Consider the following 18,228-nt stretch of genomic DNA (forward strand, 5'->3'; position numbering starts at 1 on the left):
TTAGCATTTCTATGTATCCAAGACATAGCCTGCTGCTGTTTACATGGTCATGATCACATAATGGAGCATTTGTCTCATCCAGTGGGTGTTTTGGTCAACTTAATAGTCCGATGGATATGAATGCTTGTGAAAACGATTGTTGCAGCTTTTGACTTCACAAATTAAGGACTGCAACAGCACAATACAAGCTTTGTCTTCATAAAATGAATATAAATATATGGAGGTAATCTATCATTTGTCGACATGGCCAGAAAAAACAACTTTATTAGGAAAACTTTGTTTCATCGAGATTGATAAATGATACAATTGAAAATGTAGAAACCGGTATGAGTAAATTCAAAATACTTAAATAGGTCCTGTGTTAAGCTGCAATGACAACAAGACATCTACAGCCTCACAGCAGAGTACACACATTCATTCTGTCTGTTCTGCATTGATCTGTTGGGCTGGTTGTTCCTCAAAGCTGCATAATGGAGGTTGTTTTCCTCTTGGTAGCCCTGGAGATATGTGATAAAGGGTAAGTTAGTGTGTGTAAATAAGGATTATTTATACATATAACCTTTTTTTAAAAAAAATCAAAATTGTCTCCACCTCTGCATTTGCTCTGGATGAAGCTTGGACTCTTGACTGAGCATCTGTTTTAAAACACAGGAAGAGATTTTTTCAAAGTAATTTTCCCAGTTTACCTTTAAGAATCTTCAAAATATATTACATCAGTTACCCAGAGAGTGATGACTGTTTTTCCTCTTTGTCATAAAAACTGAAATGGATAATAAAACAACCATGATAATGGTAAATATCCAGGCCGCACTGAGGAAATACACCAAAACAAGATGGTTTCCTTCATCTGTAACGAGATGCATCAGAAATTGTGATATCCGCGATGCCGTTTCAGACAATCATTTAAGTATTTCAACAAATTTGTCCTCTCACTTTATATTAAGCTAGTTATGATGTCATTACTGTGTAATTCAGGGAGACAATAGACATCACCAGTCACAAATTATTTTATAAAGTAACAATATAGAAACAGAACCTATACTGACATAAAAAGTAATGAGTTAAAGTGATACTTTGACCAAAAATATTGTTTTTAAAGGACTGTCACAGTGTCCATGTACAATTCAAACCAGGCTTTAAATGTTACAATTTCTCCTCATTTTAGATACTGAAAGCTCTGTGTAAACAGAGAATTGGGGGATATTTAGGCCATATCTGTTTGAACTGGTAAAATTTTTCGATAAAACACTATATATAAACCAACTGAACAGAGCTAATTAGGATAACCATTATGACAATTAAATAAATTACTGGATGCTGGCTTAATATTTTTAAAACTAGCTGATATGTAAATTATTTCTACAATATACAGAAAATAATCTGCACAAAACTAGAGCACTCACCCCCACACACCAGCTTGGTTCCATTTCCAAACAGAATGTGTCCACATGCTGCAACAGCACAATAGTAGGTCCCAGTCTGAGAAGTGTTCAGGTTCTTCATGGAGAAGCTGTAGAAACAGGTGTTGGTTTCCCTCTCACACTGCTTGTTCCTGCCTGTATGGCTGTACATGAGTCCCAGTTGAGATGGTCCAGAGTTTCTGAACCAGTAAACAGTGTGATCCCCATCACAAGTCCACCCAGTATGTACTGTACAATTCAGCGTCACAGACCCTTCTGCTTGGATAGAATGTGATGCTGACTGATCTATGGTCAACCCTGAACCCTCTACAATGACATTATGACCTTCTGTAAAGTCAAATACATTTAAATACCGATTTACACAGTAATACGTCGCTGAGTCTGATAACTTCAAATCTGTTATTGTCAGATTAGCTACTTTGTTACCAGGATGTAGTTGGAAACGTGGATTGGTTTTGAAGTCATTAACAAATATCCAATGTTTACTTGATATCCAGTACATACAGATCAGAATCGGCCTCTCTCCCAGAGTTTCTTTAAACCAAGAGATCTGGGTAGAAAAATCATCTCTGTGAAGACACGGCAAAGTCAGGTTCTGTCCAGGTTTGACCAAGATATAATTGGTCTTCCAATTCAAAGATGGAGAAAATTCCATTGTAGATGTCAGAGCTAAAAACAAAATACAATTAGAAATGAACACCGTTTAATGTTTAAATCTAGAACTTTGCAAATGATGCCATAAATAAACAAAATACGAAAAAAAAAGAAATCCTCACCAAATTTCTCCAAACATATCAGCCAGAAGATCAACTTTGCAGATGTCATCTTGCTCCAAGTTTTGGGCTGAGTGAAGAGAAGACTGGTCCTTTTTAAACTGATAAATGCTGCACTTGTATCTGATTGGGCAGCCGGAGATGACTCGAGGGTGTGAGATACAGGAAACACGATCACTTGTAATGTCAGATTTGCTTGATAAAATTGATGTTGGGGAAATTAAAGGAAGATTTAAAGGTTAAAAAAACCCACAAGAAAAAACTTTGGATTACCTTAAGAATAGGATTTTGCTTCATATATAAATAGAATTCAATTTGAGTTGAGTTATAATGTGCATCATTTCTAACCAATCAACAACAACCAACCAACCAACCAGCCAACCAACCAACCAGCAATCATTCCTTTTTATATTTTTCATGTTGCAGTAATGCATCCAGTGAATGCTCACTAATTATTATGACAGACAGCTTTTGGAAAATGATGCAGCAACGAGGGGTAGCATGGGCTCAAACAAGATTGTTCACGTAAGAGGGAGCAGATTCAGGTATTAGTCTGTCGGTCAGCATGAATGACATGATCTTAATGTGGGCAGGTACAGTAGACCTCTATCAGCAGTGAGGTGGCATGGGCCTGCTTTCGTTGGACTATCTGAATTGGTGGAAATATGGGAGATCACCATGACTTGTATCAGCATTTGTAGGTTTAATGGCCTGGTTTTTCTGAGGTTGGATATGGCAAAGTGACGGGGGGGAGGGGTCTACTTAATTAGCAACAAAAGAGAGATAAGCACACCTTTATTCACCATAACTGGAAAATGTTTGAAAGAGGTGTTGATTTTGCTCTTACAACAAAAAATTGTGCCCCCATTGCTTTAATTACTGGTTGATGGGATCCTCTGAATATTGTTAACAATGAATTTTACATGAACCATTACAATAATAATATATCCTCCAAATTTCATCTTGCCAACATTAGCCAACATGCATGAAACCACTCTCTTGCTGCACAAATTTGGATGAAACAGTTGAATCCTGCTATGTTGTAGTTGATCATGATCCTCTTCTTTGTGAAATTAACTGGACTGATCACAACAGAACCTTTCTTAAGAGAACGCCGCTACAATGGAATATATTTGGTTGTTACTTCTTTGTGGTCAGCTTTGAACAGAAACTCTGCGTAGACTTCCTGTCAGCAGCCACACAGACAAAGCACACGTTAAAGCTAAAGTTAGACTGAGAGCTAATCTTTTACTGGTAGCTACACTGATGGGGTTGTGTCATGCAATATGTACATTTACAAGAAACAAAAGAAAAAAATATAGTAAAGTATAGTATTGTTTGTCCTGATTGGGAAACATTTCACACTAACTGTTTAACACAAATGAAATCATAGCCATTCTGTTCCGTTGAAAGGATACAGTAGAACCTTTGCTTTTGAATTTAAATATAACAGGCGTAGGTGAAATATCAGCATCACCATCTTTGATGACATACTTTACTATCTCATACTTTACTAGCTTTAGATAGCAAAGCTGCTGACGTCGATCCCAAACTATGGACACCATATAGGCCCAATTTTGTCCCATCAAAATTAATCTCATAAAACCTTTGGACTGTGGGACAAAGTCGTCTATCCAGAAAAAAAACAAAGGTGACACGGGAACTCCACTCCCAAAGACCAAAATTCCTGAACCTTCCTTGTACAGATCTGATAAAGTGTCTGTCTTTGTGGTGGTTTGCGACACCTAACCACAACCACATTGCCTCTTATTAGAGTTGAGTACATTTGATGTGGATCTAAACTGAAAAACATTTTTTTATTTATGTCAATTTTCAAGCAAGACTTGAGCAGGCTGCCCTTCCTGTATTCAACTTCTGACTTGTTTTTCCACTAATGGAAACTTTAACTCTGAGGTTTGCGCCACCTTCACCGCAGCAGTGAAAAGTAAATGTGAGACGTAACATTCATGCTCAACATGCAGAATATTTATAGATTGTCTTTATGGACACTGAGTTGTTTTTGTTAAAGAGACCCATTTCCACATCCTCGGAAAAAATGTATCCAAAAAGTTAAATTAACTTAATTTCCTTTGATTTAACTTTGATATATAGTTTACATTTCCTCTTAGTTTTATGATTGATACTGAGTTCCATCATTAATGGGATTTTTTTTTTAACCCGACAGCAGCATAACAGAGGTCACCTCCATCATGGCTCTGTTAATAACACAGTAAAAAACCGGAGAAAAGGTTAGTTTAATAATAATTAATTAATTTACCAGGTCATATGATTCTTTCAAAATAGTCTAGCGATAAGTTACCAGTGGTGTCAGCACCTGCAGAAACTAATGAGAGGAGGGCTCAGGACGCAGCCTGAGCATGTGCTCACTCTGAACATGTTTGATATGTGGGCAGAGAATTAATTGGGAATTCAGTAAAAAGATCAGAATATGCGCAGCATTCACATTTGAAGCGATATGTTACATTTGTCAGTTTACGTTTTGGATGCAGCACCAGCAGAGAGGTTACTGCGTTCAAATGAAGCACACCGTGATTGTGGTCTGTATGTGCTTGAATTGTCAAAGCTGTGTTCAGATCACACTTCCTGAGTCATGCAGCTTGACAGCAGGAGGTTAGTCGCACAAAGGAAAAGGAGATCAGCTTAAACTATTCTGTTAACTTCTTTGTGCACTTCTACGCTTTATTTGCAGAATTATTTTCACTCTTTGCCCACATGCTCAATATTTGTGTGCAGTTAGCTACCTTTCAAAGAACAGTTATGCAGATTTGTTGGCTGACATGCAACTGTGGCAACAAAGACCTGCATTACAAAGGAAATGCTGTTTGAACAGTTGTCTACTGCAGCCACAAATTAGTTAAATAGACAGAGACTGCAGCAGGTATCAGCAGCAACGATTGCTTGTTGTACTCAAGTTGTATGGTGGAGATTCAAATGTCATGTAACTGTGGAAAAATGGGATTTTCTTACAGGCAGAATTAGAAACATTTGAGGAGACATCTTACCCTAAACCGATGACACACAAGAACTTTTCCAGTTAATTTATTTTGTACAGACTGAGAAAAGTACAAAAATTAAATACACTCATGAGGTGACCTTACAAACACTTGCACCGCCCTCTTCCTTTGTGGGAGACATGTAAAACACAAAAGCCTTGAAAACGTCAGAGCCAACAAAGACCATCTAGGTCAAAACCCGTTTTGACATCCTGTACAAGAGCCGATAAAACAGCCATGATGAACTTGATGCGAGTGAGCTTGATCAGAGCAGGAGCTCAGACACAAAGTGAGAAAATGATTTTCTTTCAACTCAGTTGGCTGCAGGATGTTTACACATCAACACAGGTGTTGGTGGGGAACAACTCATCTTTATTTTTTTCATTTGAAATAGAGAAAAGAGATTTAACAAAACATTAATTAGGTATATGTGTATATATGTATGTGTGTGTGTATATAAATATGTATATGTATGTGTGTATATACAGTATATATATAAATATGTGTGTGTTTGTGTGTGTTCCTCAAAACTGAATGTCTGTCAAGAATGACCTCAAGAACAACACAAATTACATTATATCTGTGGGTAAAACAGTGCTCCCGTAGTGCATTCACATCACCAGGGCAACATATCAGGTGTGTAACTGGTCATATGATGAACTGGTCAGAAACTGAATATTTGACATAAAAGACTTGGATCGTAACGGCGTTGAGATGAGCGAGCTCTGTGCATGGACCCAACATCTGGTTGGGAATTATACTGCATTACCTGGTGGGGCAACAGTTTCCTTGCGGTGGCTGCTTTAGCCTAAATGCATAGTCCTCACATACTTGAGTAGGCTGTATGTTGGATAGACGAAAACAGAGTTATGGTCTAAGACAGAGGCATGAGAGGTCAAGTGCAAGAGAGTGTGACAGAGAGAGAGAGAGAGAGAGAGAGAGAGAGAGAGAGAGAGAGAGAGAGAGAGAGAGAGAGAGAGAGAGGAAGAGAGCTTTGCAAGACCATATTTACCTCATCAACCCTGCTTTATCCCTCCAGTCTCATTTGTGGCCATAACAGCAACTGATCTTCATGTTATTTACTTTTGAGCATCTGTTTAATACAATGATACAAAGACGATAAACGACTTTTTATGTGTTCAAAAATCTTCACAGAAACCACAAACACAAAGAAACCACATAAAGTAGAAACTATGCTAAACTTCTTCCATTTTGGTTTGCAGCAGTAAAATATAACATCGGCAGAACTGTATGTGATAATGTCTGGCTTCAATTTTCACAGTTCCTCTTGTAAGAGCTAAAACTAATTAGATTTTTTTGATTGATTTTATTGAGCTCAGCTGGAATCACAGAATCTTCTTGAGTTAAATTGTCCATTTTTGTGTGTTGTGTTTCTTAAAGTGGGAACTACAGTAGTGCACACTCTTACCTCCACTTTCTATAATTGCTTTTCACATCGCTCTGCACCAAAGTCACCAAATGTGTTGTGATGTGACACCACATGCACCTCAACCACTAATCAGGAACCTTTTAGAATGTTTAAAGGTTCCTTTTCCAAGTTTGAAAAAAAAAATCTGCACAGACCAAATATTACAAGGATATCCAAAGACACTAACAATTGCATTTGTGTACGATTAAGTAATAGATGTGGCTGACATCATTTTCATGGGACTACCAGATTTGTACCACACACAGTTGGGATGATGTCTGTTGAGATGATGACTGTTCAGGATTCATTCATTTAAAGCTAAAGGCCTGAATGCAGAATCAGATCTTAATTGTATGAACATCTCGTTTATATTTCAAGTAATGTTGAGAAGATAATAAACCCTAAACCCATCATCTGAAAAAAAGTCAGAGTAGCATGGTCTCCAAAATAAAAGTGATATTTCAGAGGTTTCGATAAATTAAAATTGCTCTTACAATGTGTTTCCACTCACGAGTGTTTTAGATGAGAGCTCTGAGGTTCTTCAGAAATCTTATCTTGTGAGTCTCACATTTGCGGGTTTGCTGCTGAGACTCAGGCCCAGGTGATGTATACCAAAGTACATTAAACAGCAAAAATATTATTCATGCAAACTTGGCAGTTGAAATCACTTATGTTGGCATGTTTTTTAAAAAGATATTCTCCTTTATTTAAGAAAAAAATACAATCTTGACAGGTTTGTATAGGTTGATCAAGCATTACATATCACTTAAAAAGTTACTGTATTTTATACACATGGAACAGATTAAGAATATGAACAGTATTAAGAAACAAAGTAATAAACTCTTAAACACAACAATGTACATAATCATTCACCAAAAGCTGAAACATGTTTAGCGATGATGCTTTACTCTTCTGTACACACATTCTTCGTTAATGGCTCCCATCTGTCTCTTTGGTCTGTCGGTCATACTCGTCCGTAAAGCAGCATAGTGGAGAACATCCTCATTTGTGTGGCCCTTTTGTTGAAACAGAAAATAGGAAATACCTATATGATGCGCAGCAATCAGGATGTTTTTATTAATATAGATAACAAGTACCTCTTCATTTGTGGTAGGATCATCTGAATATCTCAAGATACTTCCTGAAACAAAACAAACCGACATTGTGTCATTGTGTTTTACTTACTTTAAGTTCACAAAAACTTTTACCTCCACTGCGGCCGCTTTGGCTCTTGTAGATATTGCACAGTAAGACAGCCATGAAACTGGCCAGAATGGTGGTGAACGCCAACGCTCCACTCAGAATATACAGATTAAGATAACCATCTGCAGATTCAGAGAGATTAGATGATGAATTGTCTTATATTTAATTTCTTAGATGAAACCGACTCACCCTCCGCTCCGGGTGGCTTTTGGGGTAGCTTTAGAAAGTGTCCACATGTTACAACAGCACAAACAGCCAGGTTGTTTGCTGGCAAACTGTAGAAACAAGTGTTGTTTTTCCATGTGTAAAGAGCTCCTGGATCAGATTTTTCAGATGTTCTCAGCTGGTATGCACCGTGTTCTTGGTCAATGGCTCTGCCATGTGCAGTGCAGTTGAACCTAACAGCACCTTCTGACTGATTCAAGTGATATTCTGGTCTCTGGATAAAGACTGGGATGTTCAAACCTGAACCCTTTATGATGATTGTAATTCCATCTTTGAATTCAAGTTTTTCTGAAAAGCTACTAGCGCAGTAGTACGTTCCTGTATCACAGTGCTGTAAATTGGCAATCATCAAGTGATTTTGGTTTTTCTTTACATCCAGTGCAAAACGTGAATTGTTAACAAATTCATTATAAAACTTTGCACTTTCTTTAAAGGTATAGAAGCTCGACACAAGCCTTGGAAAGTCTCCCATTATTTCTTTATACCAATAATACTTTGCTACAAAATCAGATCTGATGAAACATTCCAAAGTTACACTGTCACCAATAGCTGCTGTAAAGTTTTTGTCTTTATCAACCATCAGAACAGTCATCTCACCTGAAAAAACAGAACAAACAAAGTTATGAATTATTTTGAGGGTTGTTTGTTTCTTTCCACATTAAAAATATAAATGAAAGCGCTCCAGTGCTAAGAGTCACCATATTAGATAGATAATACAAGAATAATAAATCACTCACCCATCTTCCCAGCAATCACACATACCAGATAGAAAACAAACGTAAATACCATTGTGTTGCTGTGCTGAATGAAACTAATTTTGTCCTTTCCTCCACTCAAGCCTGAGTTTACTGACTGGCTGTGATTGGCCGACCCGGTTTCTTTGTATGTCTTATTAAGGAAACAAGGGTATGAGTTTCTCTGAGACCTTGTGACGTGTTGATTTTTTTAGACGCACTCGTGGAAAAGTACATGAAAAAACATACGAGGGCTTTCTGTTTGAATCCAAGAATGACACATCTGGGTTTGCATTGATCCTTGCAACTTAAACAGTCAATTTTTAGTAACAGTTTGGGAAAACATAATGCATCTTTATCAGGACTGGATGATCAGGAGCCATTTCACAGGCAATAATTAACAAAAATCACAGATCATAAACTCACAAAACATAATTCTAATGATCCTTTTACTTCTCAACTTCATATATTTCCCAGGCTTGTCCAGTAGAGCAATGCAAAGAGAGTAAAAATCATGTGTACATCAGAATATATTAATGCAAGTTTGTTATGATATGATTAGCTGGGTAATTAAAGTCACTGTCAAGTCACGAGAGCATTGTGATTCAGAAAACTAAAAGCCATATTTGTTCCATGTTACAACCAGTCTAGGAGCTCTGAGCCTAACACAAACCCCCAGCTTCCTCAAGGTCTAAGTGACCAATGACACAAAGTTAATCAAAAGTTAACATGGGTGATCATTTATACCAAGGATCATTCCAAAAATCTAAATTTAAAAGGTTTTATCAGCACAAATATCCTCAGAGTGACTTTTAGCCAAAATAACAATCAGAATCAGTCTAATTGAAAAGAAACAACCAAAATGTTCCCTAACAGGCAATAACCAAAATACATTCCTTAACCTACCTAACTTCAAAAACAGGAGAAAACAATATAAAAAATGTGGCTGTGCACTTTTACACATCACAATGATTCAAAACACATCAGAGGCCCACTGGATTATTGAGGAAGTTGAGGAGCTTGCAGGTGGCAGCAATCTTCTGCTTTAAATTTAGTCCCTCCTGGACAATCCACCAATTGGCAGATACTTGATCTTCGGATGACCAATCCGGCATCTGGCACAGCACACAGCCATTTGCATAACTTAACATCTGTCCCAGCCCTGGCCACTGTCTGCTGCCTGCCTGGTGATTTTTCATTATTGAAGTTTACTTCTGCAATTTGCTATGGGCCTACCTGCCATTCATCCTGGTGAAGAAACATAGGACCTTAGATGGGTGATCCAAAATGAGGTTCAATATGAGGATTTTTAGCTGATAGCCATTGGATATAAAAGTGATGTCAAAAAGGTGAAAATACTAAAGATGATTACAAGCCCATCAAGGACCATGGAGGCTTTATTGGAAGGAAGTGGAAGGGGTTTCATCAAATGGGCACAACATAAAGCAGCAATTTGTAGGCCATCGAATATGCGGCTGAGAATGGCAATCGAGCAGCTGCAAGACATTTTAATGTCCTGTGGGAACAAAGCAAGGCGGCCCGAGCTGGAAAACCGAGTGAAACAGTTGGTCGTTCACCGTTGTTCTCGGCTGCCACGGAAACGGACAGAGCGCTGGATGACGGTAGGCGAACACTCCTTCACAAAGACTATGAGGCAGCGGTGGGCAAGTTATGCCACCATATGCGGGTGGATTGTAGACGCATGGGCTATGATACCGTCTTCATGTATTGTAAGAGCTTTCACAAAATCAATGCTGAAGCGGAACCAGTCGGTGAGTCTGATTCAGATGATGAAGAAGAGGAATTTGGGATGTTGGACATTGAAATAGTGCAGCTGTTTAATTCAGATACAGAAGATGAAAACTTTGATGGTTTTGTGGCGGAAGAATGAATATTTTGTTCAATAAATGTGATGAAACTCAGCATTTTACTTCCATTGTCATTTTTTACTGTATGCTTTAGCATGTGCCTAATAATACGGTGCACCTTATGTATGTTCTGAAAACAGATATAGTACCTGCAACTGAGACTGCGCCTTTTATTACAGTGTGCCTTATGGTCGTGAAAATACGGTAGTTCAAAAGTGTCATAATCATAATCTTTTTAAAGATTATGATTATGGCATAACCATAATATTTGTAAAGATTTTGCTTTATGATTATGGCACTTTGTGATCAGTAATCACAACATGATGAAAGTGGCACAACACAAGGGGAGACGCACATGAGGTGAACTGACACAGGGGTGGCACGGTTATGTAGGGGCTAAAATGGCTGCCACAAAGCAAGAAGGTTCCTGCAGTCAGGGGCTTTTTTGTGCAGAGTTTGCCTGTTCTCCCCGTGTCCATGTGCATTGACATTAGAAGTGAATGAGGGCATGAACGGTTGTTTGTCTTTGTGAGTTAGAAGTGGGATAAGCGGCCACCTGTCCCCTAAAAGAGATAAAGAAGCCGAAGACTGATAGAGGGATGGACAAAAATCCCTTGGCCAGTTTTTTCACAATTCTAATAAAACTGTTGAAGGTCTTTTGTTGCAAAATACAATTTTAATTGATTATATATTAACAATGGCAGCTGTGACTGCTTTTCATCATGCTGAATGCTGATGCACCAATTAGGAAGCTAACCAAGGTCTGCAGATTCAGAAAGCAGCAGACAGATGTCAAGGTTTCAGTTGTATTGGGAATCTTGAGCAGGTAGTCATTTTTAATTAAATCAACAATTAATATTTGTATTGTGTTCAGTTTTGTTATCTGCTTTGTTAGTCTTTATGCCCCAGGTTTCACAAAAAAAGGTCAACAAAGAGAGCTAAACATTTTCTAAACTGCTGGCAAGTTGGATCCCAAATAAGCAAAAATAATTCCTGCAGTTCCGGGAAGGAGAGACCACGGTGGACACAGCAGGAGTACGCCAACCCTTTGGATAATACTGCCCCTGCCTTAGCATTTCTATGTATCCAAGACATAGCCTGATGCTGTTTACATGGTCATGATCACATAATGGAGCATTTGTCTCATCCAGTGGGTGTTTTGGTCAACTTAATAGTCCGATGGATATGAATGCTTGTGAAAACCATTGTTGCAGCTTTTGACTTCACAAATTAAGGACTGCAACAGCACGATACAAGCTTTGTCTTCATAAAATGAATATACATATATAGAGGTAATCTATCATTTGTCGACATGGCCAGAAAAAACAACTTTATTAGGAAAACTTTGTTTCATCGAGATTGATAAATGATACAATTGAAAATGTAGAAACCGGTATGAGTAAATACAAAATACTTAATTAGGTCCTTTGTTAACCTGCAATGACAACAAGACATCTACAGCCTCACAGCAGAGTACACACATTCATTCTGTCTGTTCTGCATTGATCTGTTGGGCTGGTTGTTCCTCAAAGCTGCATAATGGAGGTTGTTTTCCTCTTGGTAGCCCTGGAGATATGTTATAAAGGGTAAATACCTTTAGGAATCTTCAAAATATATTGCATCAGTTACCCAGAGATTGATGACTGTTTTTCCTCTTTGTCATAAAAACTGAAATGGATAATAAAACAACCACAATGATGGTAAATATCCAGGCCGAACTGAGGAAATACACCAAAACAAGATGGTTTTCTTCATCTGTGACGAGATGCATCAGAAATTGTGATATCCGCGATGCCGTTTCAGACAATCATTTAAGTATTTCAACAAATTTGTCCTCTCACTTTATATTAAGCTAGTTATGATGTCATTACTGTGTAATTCAGGGAGACAATAGACATCGCCAGTCACAAATTATTTTATAAAGTAACAATATAGAAGCAGAACCTATACTGACATAACAAGGAATGAGTTAAAGTGATACTCACCCCCACACACCAACTTGGTTCCATTTCCAAACAGAATTAAAAAAATTTATATGCCACACTAAATTAACAGCTGTGCATTCTGGATTATCTACAGTCTTTTTTTAACTTTAAGGATATTTTTTTGTTAAATAAGAAACATGCAACAGCTGCAAGTGCTTGTTGGAAAAGTCACCACCAATCTCTTTGGTTTTAGTGACATTTAGCTCCAGTCAGTTGTTGCACCAATCAAAAACCTGGGGAAATAAAGCCCTGGGAGATACAGCCTGTGGCAGATACTGACAGCAGATACAGCAGGACCATGTGTAAAAGGGGTGGTTTTGTACGATAGCTTGGCTGCTTTCATGTCATGCTTAACTTCTCTATTGACTTGCTTCTTCTCAGAATCAGAGCATGTGAAAAAGGAACTCTTCTTTCTGCTGAGGATTTCCTTGAGCTCCTTTTTATCCTTGTGTGTCCCTGCCATGGCCTATCACCTAATGCATATGGCCCCAGACCCTGCTGCAAGACAGACTCATGTCTCTGTTTCATGTTTGGACGATCTGGGCCCATAGACAAAGTCCCAGCCATTGGTCGCACACAAATGTGCTCCAAACACAGGCCTAGGCCCCCTGGTCACTAAGTGGGATATGCTGTTCCTAATTGATAATGTATTTGAGATCTGTGCTTTATCTGGCCCTCCACCTAGTACCCCTTTCCCATTGGAGGCCTTATGAGGGGCAAATTAAGACAAAACAGATTCTGGGATGTTGAGGACACTTAAGCTCCTCCACCATGATTCGTTGGTAGTTGGAGGACAAGACAATCAAGTGTGTGTTGGTTATTTCCTCCTTTATTGTACCAAGGATCTTGAACATCCTGAACAATGTAGAATGTACACAATAAATCAAATATCTATAAATCAACCACAGAAGAGCCTTTTTCTATTTTGTGAGTTTTCTGAAACTACAGGATATCTAAAATTGTTGAAAATGGTCATTTTTCTATTCTACTGCTTTACACTGAAGTAAACACATTCAGTCCAGGTATGTTCTCTGTTCATCTTCTTCTTCCACAAAACAGAACCATCTGCATCTGGACAATCCTGTAAATGACAACAATGAACTCAGTGCCTTTTGAATATTTAATGAACGACTTTATTCTGACTAATAGAAAATACCTTTGGTTTGGACAGAGGTGAGAGTCTTACATGCGATTCTGAAAAATAAAATGGAATGTTAGAAATGTAAAATTACTATCTAAAAGCAGGCCGGAAGTGTAATTAATCATACCTTTATAATTGCAGCTGTGACTGTAACATTCATTTATTTATTATTTTTAAGAATATTCAAAATATATTACATCAGTTACCCAGAGAGTGTTGGCTGTTTCTCTTTTTCGTCATATAAAGTGAAATGGTTAATAAAATAACCACGATGATGGTAAATATCCAGGTCGCACTGAGGAAATACACCAAAACAAGATAGTTTCCTTCATCTGTAACGAGAGGCATCAGAAATTGTGATATCCGCGATACTGTTTCAGATATTTCAGAATTATTTAGGTCTTTACACATATTTGTCTTCTCACTTTATATCACGGCAGTTATGATGTCATTCTTTTCTAATTCAGCGAAACTACAGGCATCACCATTCACACATTATTTTATAAAATAACAGTATTTAAAGAGAATCTATACTGACATAACAAAAATATGAGTTAAAGTTATACTTTGACAACAAATGTTTTTAATGTGCTGCTGTGGTGTAAAATTCAAACAGCATAAATTTTATTACTGTATGAACTTAGAACTTAAGGTTCATGTTGCTATAAATTGCTCTATGTGTTTAAACATAGAGCAATTAAGAAATTAAGTTACATTTTGGATTTTTTTTTTAACACTGAGGTCATGTTGGCTTTAGCATTTTTACAGGCGTATGGAAACAATCTGCACATAAAATAGCACTTTAACAGCTTTTGAATAAAATAATTTCAAACACACTCACCCTCAAACACCAGCTTGGTTCCATTTCCAAACAGAATGTGTCCACATGCTGCAACAGCACAATAGTAGGTCCCAGTCTGAGAAGTGTTCAGGTTCTTCATGGAGAAGCTGTAGAAACAGGTGTTGGTTTTCCTCTCACACTGCTTATTCCCGCCTGTATGGCTGTACATGAGTCCCAGTTGAAATGGTCCAGAGTTTCTGAACCAGTAAACAGTGTGATCCCCATCACAAGTCCACCCAGTATGTACTGTACAATTCAGCGAACCTTCTGCTTGGATAGACTGTGATGCTGACTGATTTATGGTCAACCCTGAACCCTCTACAATGACATTATAACCTTCTGTAAAGTCAAATACATTTAAATACCGATTTACACAGTAATAGGTGGCTGAGTCTGATAACTTCAAATCTGTTATTGTCAGATTAGTTCCTTTTTTACCAGCATGTAGTTGGAAACGTGGATTGGAGTCATTAGCACATCTACAATATTCAGTTGTTACCCAGTACATAAAGAGCAGAATCGGCTTCTCTCCCAGAGTTTCTTTAAACCAAGAGATCTTGGTAGAAACATCACTTCTGTGAAGACACGGCAAAGTCAGGTTCTGTCCAGGTTTGACCAAGATATAATTGGTCTTCCAATTCAAAGATGGAGAAAATTCCATTGTAGCTGTAAATACAATTAGAAAAGAACAACGTTTAATGTTTAAATCTAGAATTTTGCAAATGATGCCATAGATAAACAAAATACAAACAAAAAAGAAATCCTCACCAAATTTCTCCAAACATATCAGCCAGAAAATCAACTTTGCAGATGTCATCTTGCTCCAAGTTTTGGGCTGAGTGAAGAGAAGACTGGTCCTTTTTAAACTGATAAATGCTGCACTCGTATCTGATTGGGCAGCCGGAGATGACTCGAGGGTGTGAGATACAGGAAACATGATCACTTGTAATGTCAGATTTGCTTGATAAAATTGATGTTGGGGAAATTAAAGGAAGATTTAAAGGTTAAAAAAAACCCACAAGAAAAAACTTTGGATTACCTTAAGAATAGGATTTTTCTTCATATATAAATAGAATTCAATTTGAGTTGAGTTATAATGTGCATCATTTCTAACCAATCAACAACAACCAGCCAACCAACCAACCAGCAATCATTCTTTTTTATTTTTTTCATGTTGCAGTAATGCATCCAGTGAATGCTCACTAATTATTATGACAGACAGCTTTTGGAAAATGATGCAGCAACGAGGGGTAGCATGGGCTCAAACAAGATTGTTCACATAAGAGGGAGCAGATTCAGGTATTAGTCTGTCGGTCAGCATGAATGACATGATCTTAATGTGGGCAGGTACAGTAGACCTCTATCAGCAGTGAGGTGGCATGGGCCTGCTTTCGTTGGACTATCTGAATTGGTGGAAATATGGGAGATCACCATGACTTGTATCAGCATTTGTAGGTTTATTGGCCTGGCTTTTCTGAGGTTGGATATGGCAAAGTGACGGGATGACAGGGAGACTGATGCTACATGATCACAAACCTCAGATGGTCAACAATCATGACTCCAAGGTTTCAAACAGCCTCGATAACAGGCAGGGGCCAATTTTGTGATCTATGTTTTGATGAATGGATAGTTTTGCCAAGGAAAGAATGAGCTCATTTTCACCATAGTTAAGTTGAAGGTGGTGGCCCTGCATCCATGCGGATATGTCTGAGAGACATGGTGAGATCTAGTCTGAGCCGGAGGGTTAGCCTGGGGAAAATGAGACCCAGAACTGGGTGCCATGTGGAAAGCAGTGGTATAAAACACCATGGGAGACGATGGGATGATTTGCCTGAGCAATGTTGCGTATATGGCAAAGAGCAGCAGCCCCGGCACCGATCCTTGGGTGACCCCAGTGGAGAACTAGTGATGAGCCAAAAGTTGATCATGCCACGACACCCTGAATGAATGCCCAGATAGGTACAATTCAAAACAGGAAAGTCAGAACAACACCGCATTGGTGGCCCTGGCCCATAGACAGTGGCCCTGAGGAGAAGACAGCAAGAGAAGCTGGAGGAGGAACTGATGAAGATGTAAGCACTCTCTGTTGCACATGGATAGAATCAACACGGAGTATATCAGAGGAACTGGAATATTGTGTTTTTTTAAGCCTATAAAATCATGAATTAGTCCACTTATTAACCTATATATTAAACAAAAAGTATGTACTCAAGTGAATGTGTCATTATAATCTAAAATATAATCTAATCTAAAAATGTTTGCATACAGACAATTCGATGGATACATGTGCTTAATACAAACAGAAATAACACTATTGACAAGAACATGTGTTGATGTGACTGCAATGGGGATCACATTAACATTACAGCAATGTCATTTTCCTTACACTAGTTGTCTTTGAATGCCAAGGTCAAGAGAGTGAAGCGATGTAGTTTGACTGCTGTGTGTTAAGAGACAGCAAAGACTTCCTGTTTGAAACCACCAAGACAGAAGGGGAAAAGTCAAGCCCAAAAAAGATTCTGACTGTGTTACAAAAAATACATTTGGACATTTTAGACAATAAAGGGATGCAACTTTATTTGAATCTTATTTTAGAAGAAGATTGACTGCAGGACAAAATATATAAGTTCAGGATCATTTTTAAACACGTCAAAACTTTAAGTGTTTTGCATCGTAGTCTAAAAACATGGCTGTACGTATGGTAACGTATGAATGGTATGGTATATTACTTGGTATTTCTTTCCATGATGTGTATATATTTATGTAATGTTTTATTCCAAGAAGAAGAAGAAAGAATGAAAAGAAATATCATTTCAAATGCAAAAACAGACAGCAAACAGGTCGAGCAGTAACTGATGTTGTGGTTTTGTTTCTACTGCACAGCGTCACATGTGTGGGGGTGTGTAAGCTAACACCCTAACACCTAGGGTGTCTAAACTAAAGTGCCACACTAAATTAACAGCTGCACAGTCTGGATTATTTACAGTCTTTTTCAACTTTAAGGATATTTTTTTGTAAAATAAGAAACGTTCAACAGCTGCAAGTGCTTGTTGGAAAAGTCACCACCAATCTCTTTGGTTTTAGTGACATTTAGCTCCAGTCAGTTGTTGCACCAATCAAAAACCTGGGGAAATAAAGCCCTGGGAGATACAGCCTGTGGCAGATACTGACAGCAGATACAGCAGGACCATGTGTAAAAGGGGTGGTTTTGTACGATAGCTTGGCTGCTTTCATGTCATGCTTAACTTCTCTATTGACTTGCTTCTTCTCAGAATCAGAGCATGTGAAAAAGGAACTTTTCGTTCTGCTGAGGATTTCCTTGAGCTCTTTTTTATCCTTGTGTGTCCCTGCCATGGCCTATCACCTAATGCATATGGCCCCAGACCCTGCTGCAAGACAGACTCATGTCTCTGTTTCATGTTTGGACGATCTGGGCCCATAGACAAAGTCCCAGCCATTGGTCGCACACAAATGTGCTCCAAACACAGGCCTAGGCCCCCTGGTCACTAAGTGGGATATGCTGTTCCTAATTGATAATGTCTTTGAGATCTGTGCTTTATCTGGCCCTCCACCTAGTACCCCTTTCCCATTGGA

At 38.2% G+C, this 18,228-nt stretch overlaps 2 protein-coding genes and 1 pseudogene across 2 annotated transcripts; all 3 read right to left on the reverse strand.

Annotated features, from left to right (window-relative positions):
• Positions 1 to 239: 239 nt before the first annotated feature.
• Positions 240 to 2,246, reverse strand: LOC115248187 (uncharacterized). Its single transcript, XM_029831812.1, has 5 exons — positions 2,198 to 2,246; positions 1,404 to 2,090; positions 722 to 847; positions 592 to 635; positions 240 to 497 (listed from the first exon to the last, which is right to left on the reverse strand). Exons 1-5 carry the CDS (start codon positions 2,244 to 2,246, stop codon positions 387 to 389), a joined length of 1,017 nt encoding a protein of 338 aa, XP_029687672.1. The 3' UTR covers positions 240 to 386.
• A 5,080-nt stretch (positions 2,247 to 7,326) lies between these two features.
• Positions 7,327 to 8,933, reverse strand: LOC105419365 (uncharacterized). Its single transcript, XM_029831811.1, has 5 exons — positions 8,803 to 8,933; positions 8,030 to 8,662; positions 7,846 to 7,962; positions 7,735 to 7,778; positions 7,327 to 7,653 (listed from the first exon to the last, which is right to left on the reverse strand). The coding sequence occupies exons 1-5, from the start codon at positions 8,852 to 8,854 to the stop codon at positions 7,528 to 7,530; spliced, it is 972 nt and encodes a 323-aa protein (XP_029687671.1). The 5' UTR covers positions 8,855 to 8,933; the 3' UTR covers positions 7,327 to 7,527.
• Positions 8,934 to 9,782: 849 nt separating this feature from the next.
• Positions 9,783 to 15,451, reverse strand: LOC115248184 (uncharacterized; annotated as a pseudogene).
• Positions 15,452 to 18,228: the final 2,777 nt, after the last annotated feature.

The sequence above is a fragment of the Takifugu rubripes genome, unplaced genomic scaffold (genome assembly GCF_901000725.2).
Source record: "Takifugu rubripes unplaced genomic scaffold, fTakRub1.2, whole genome shotgun sequence".
In the NCBI taxonomy this organism is placed as follows: domain Eukaryota; kingdom Metazoa; phylum Chordata; class Actinopteri; order Tetraodontiformes; family Tetraodontidae; genus Takifugu; species Takifugu rubripes.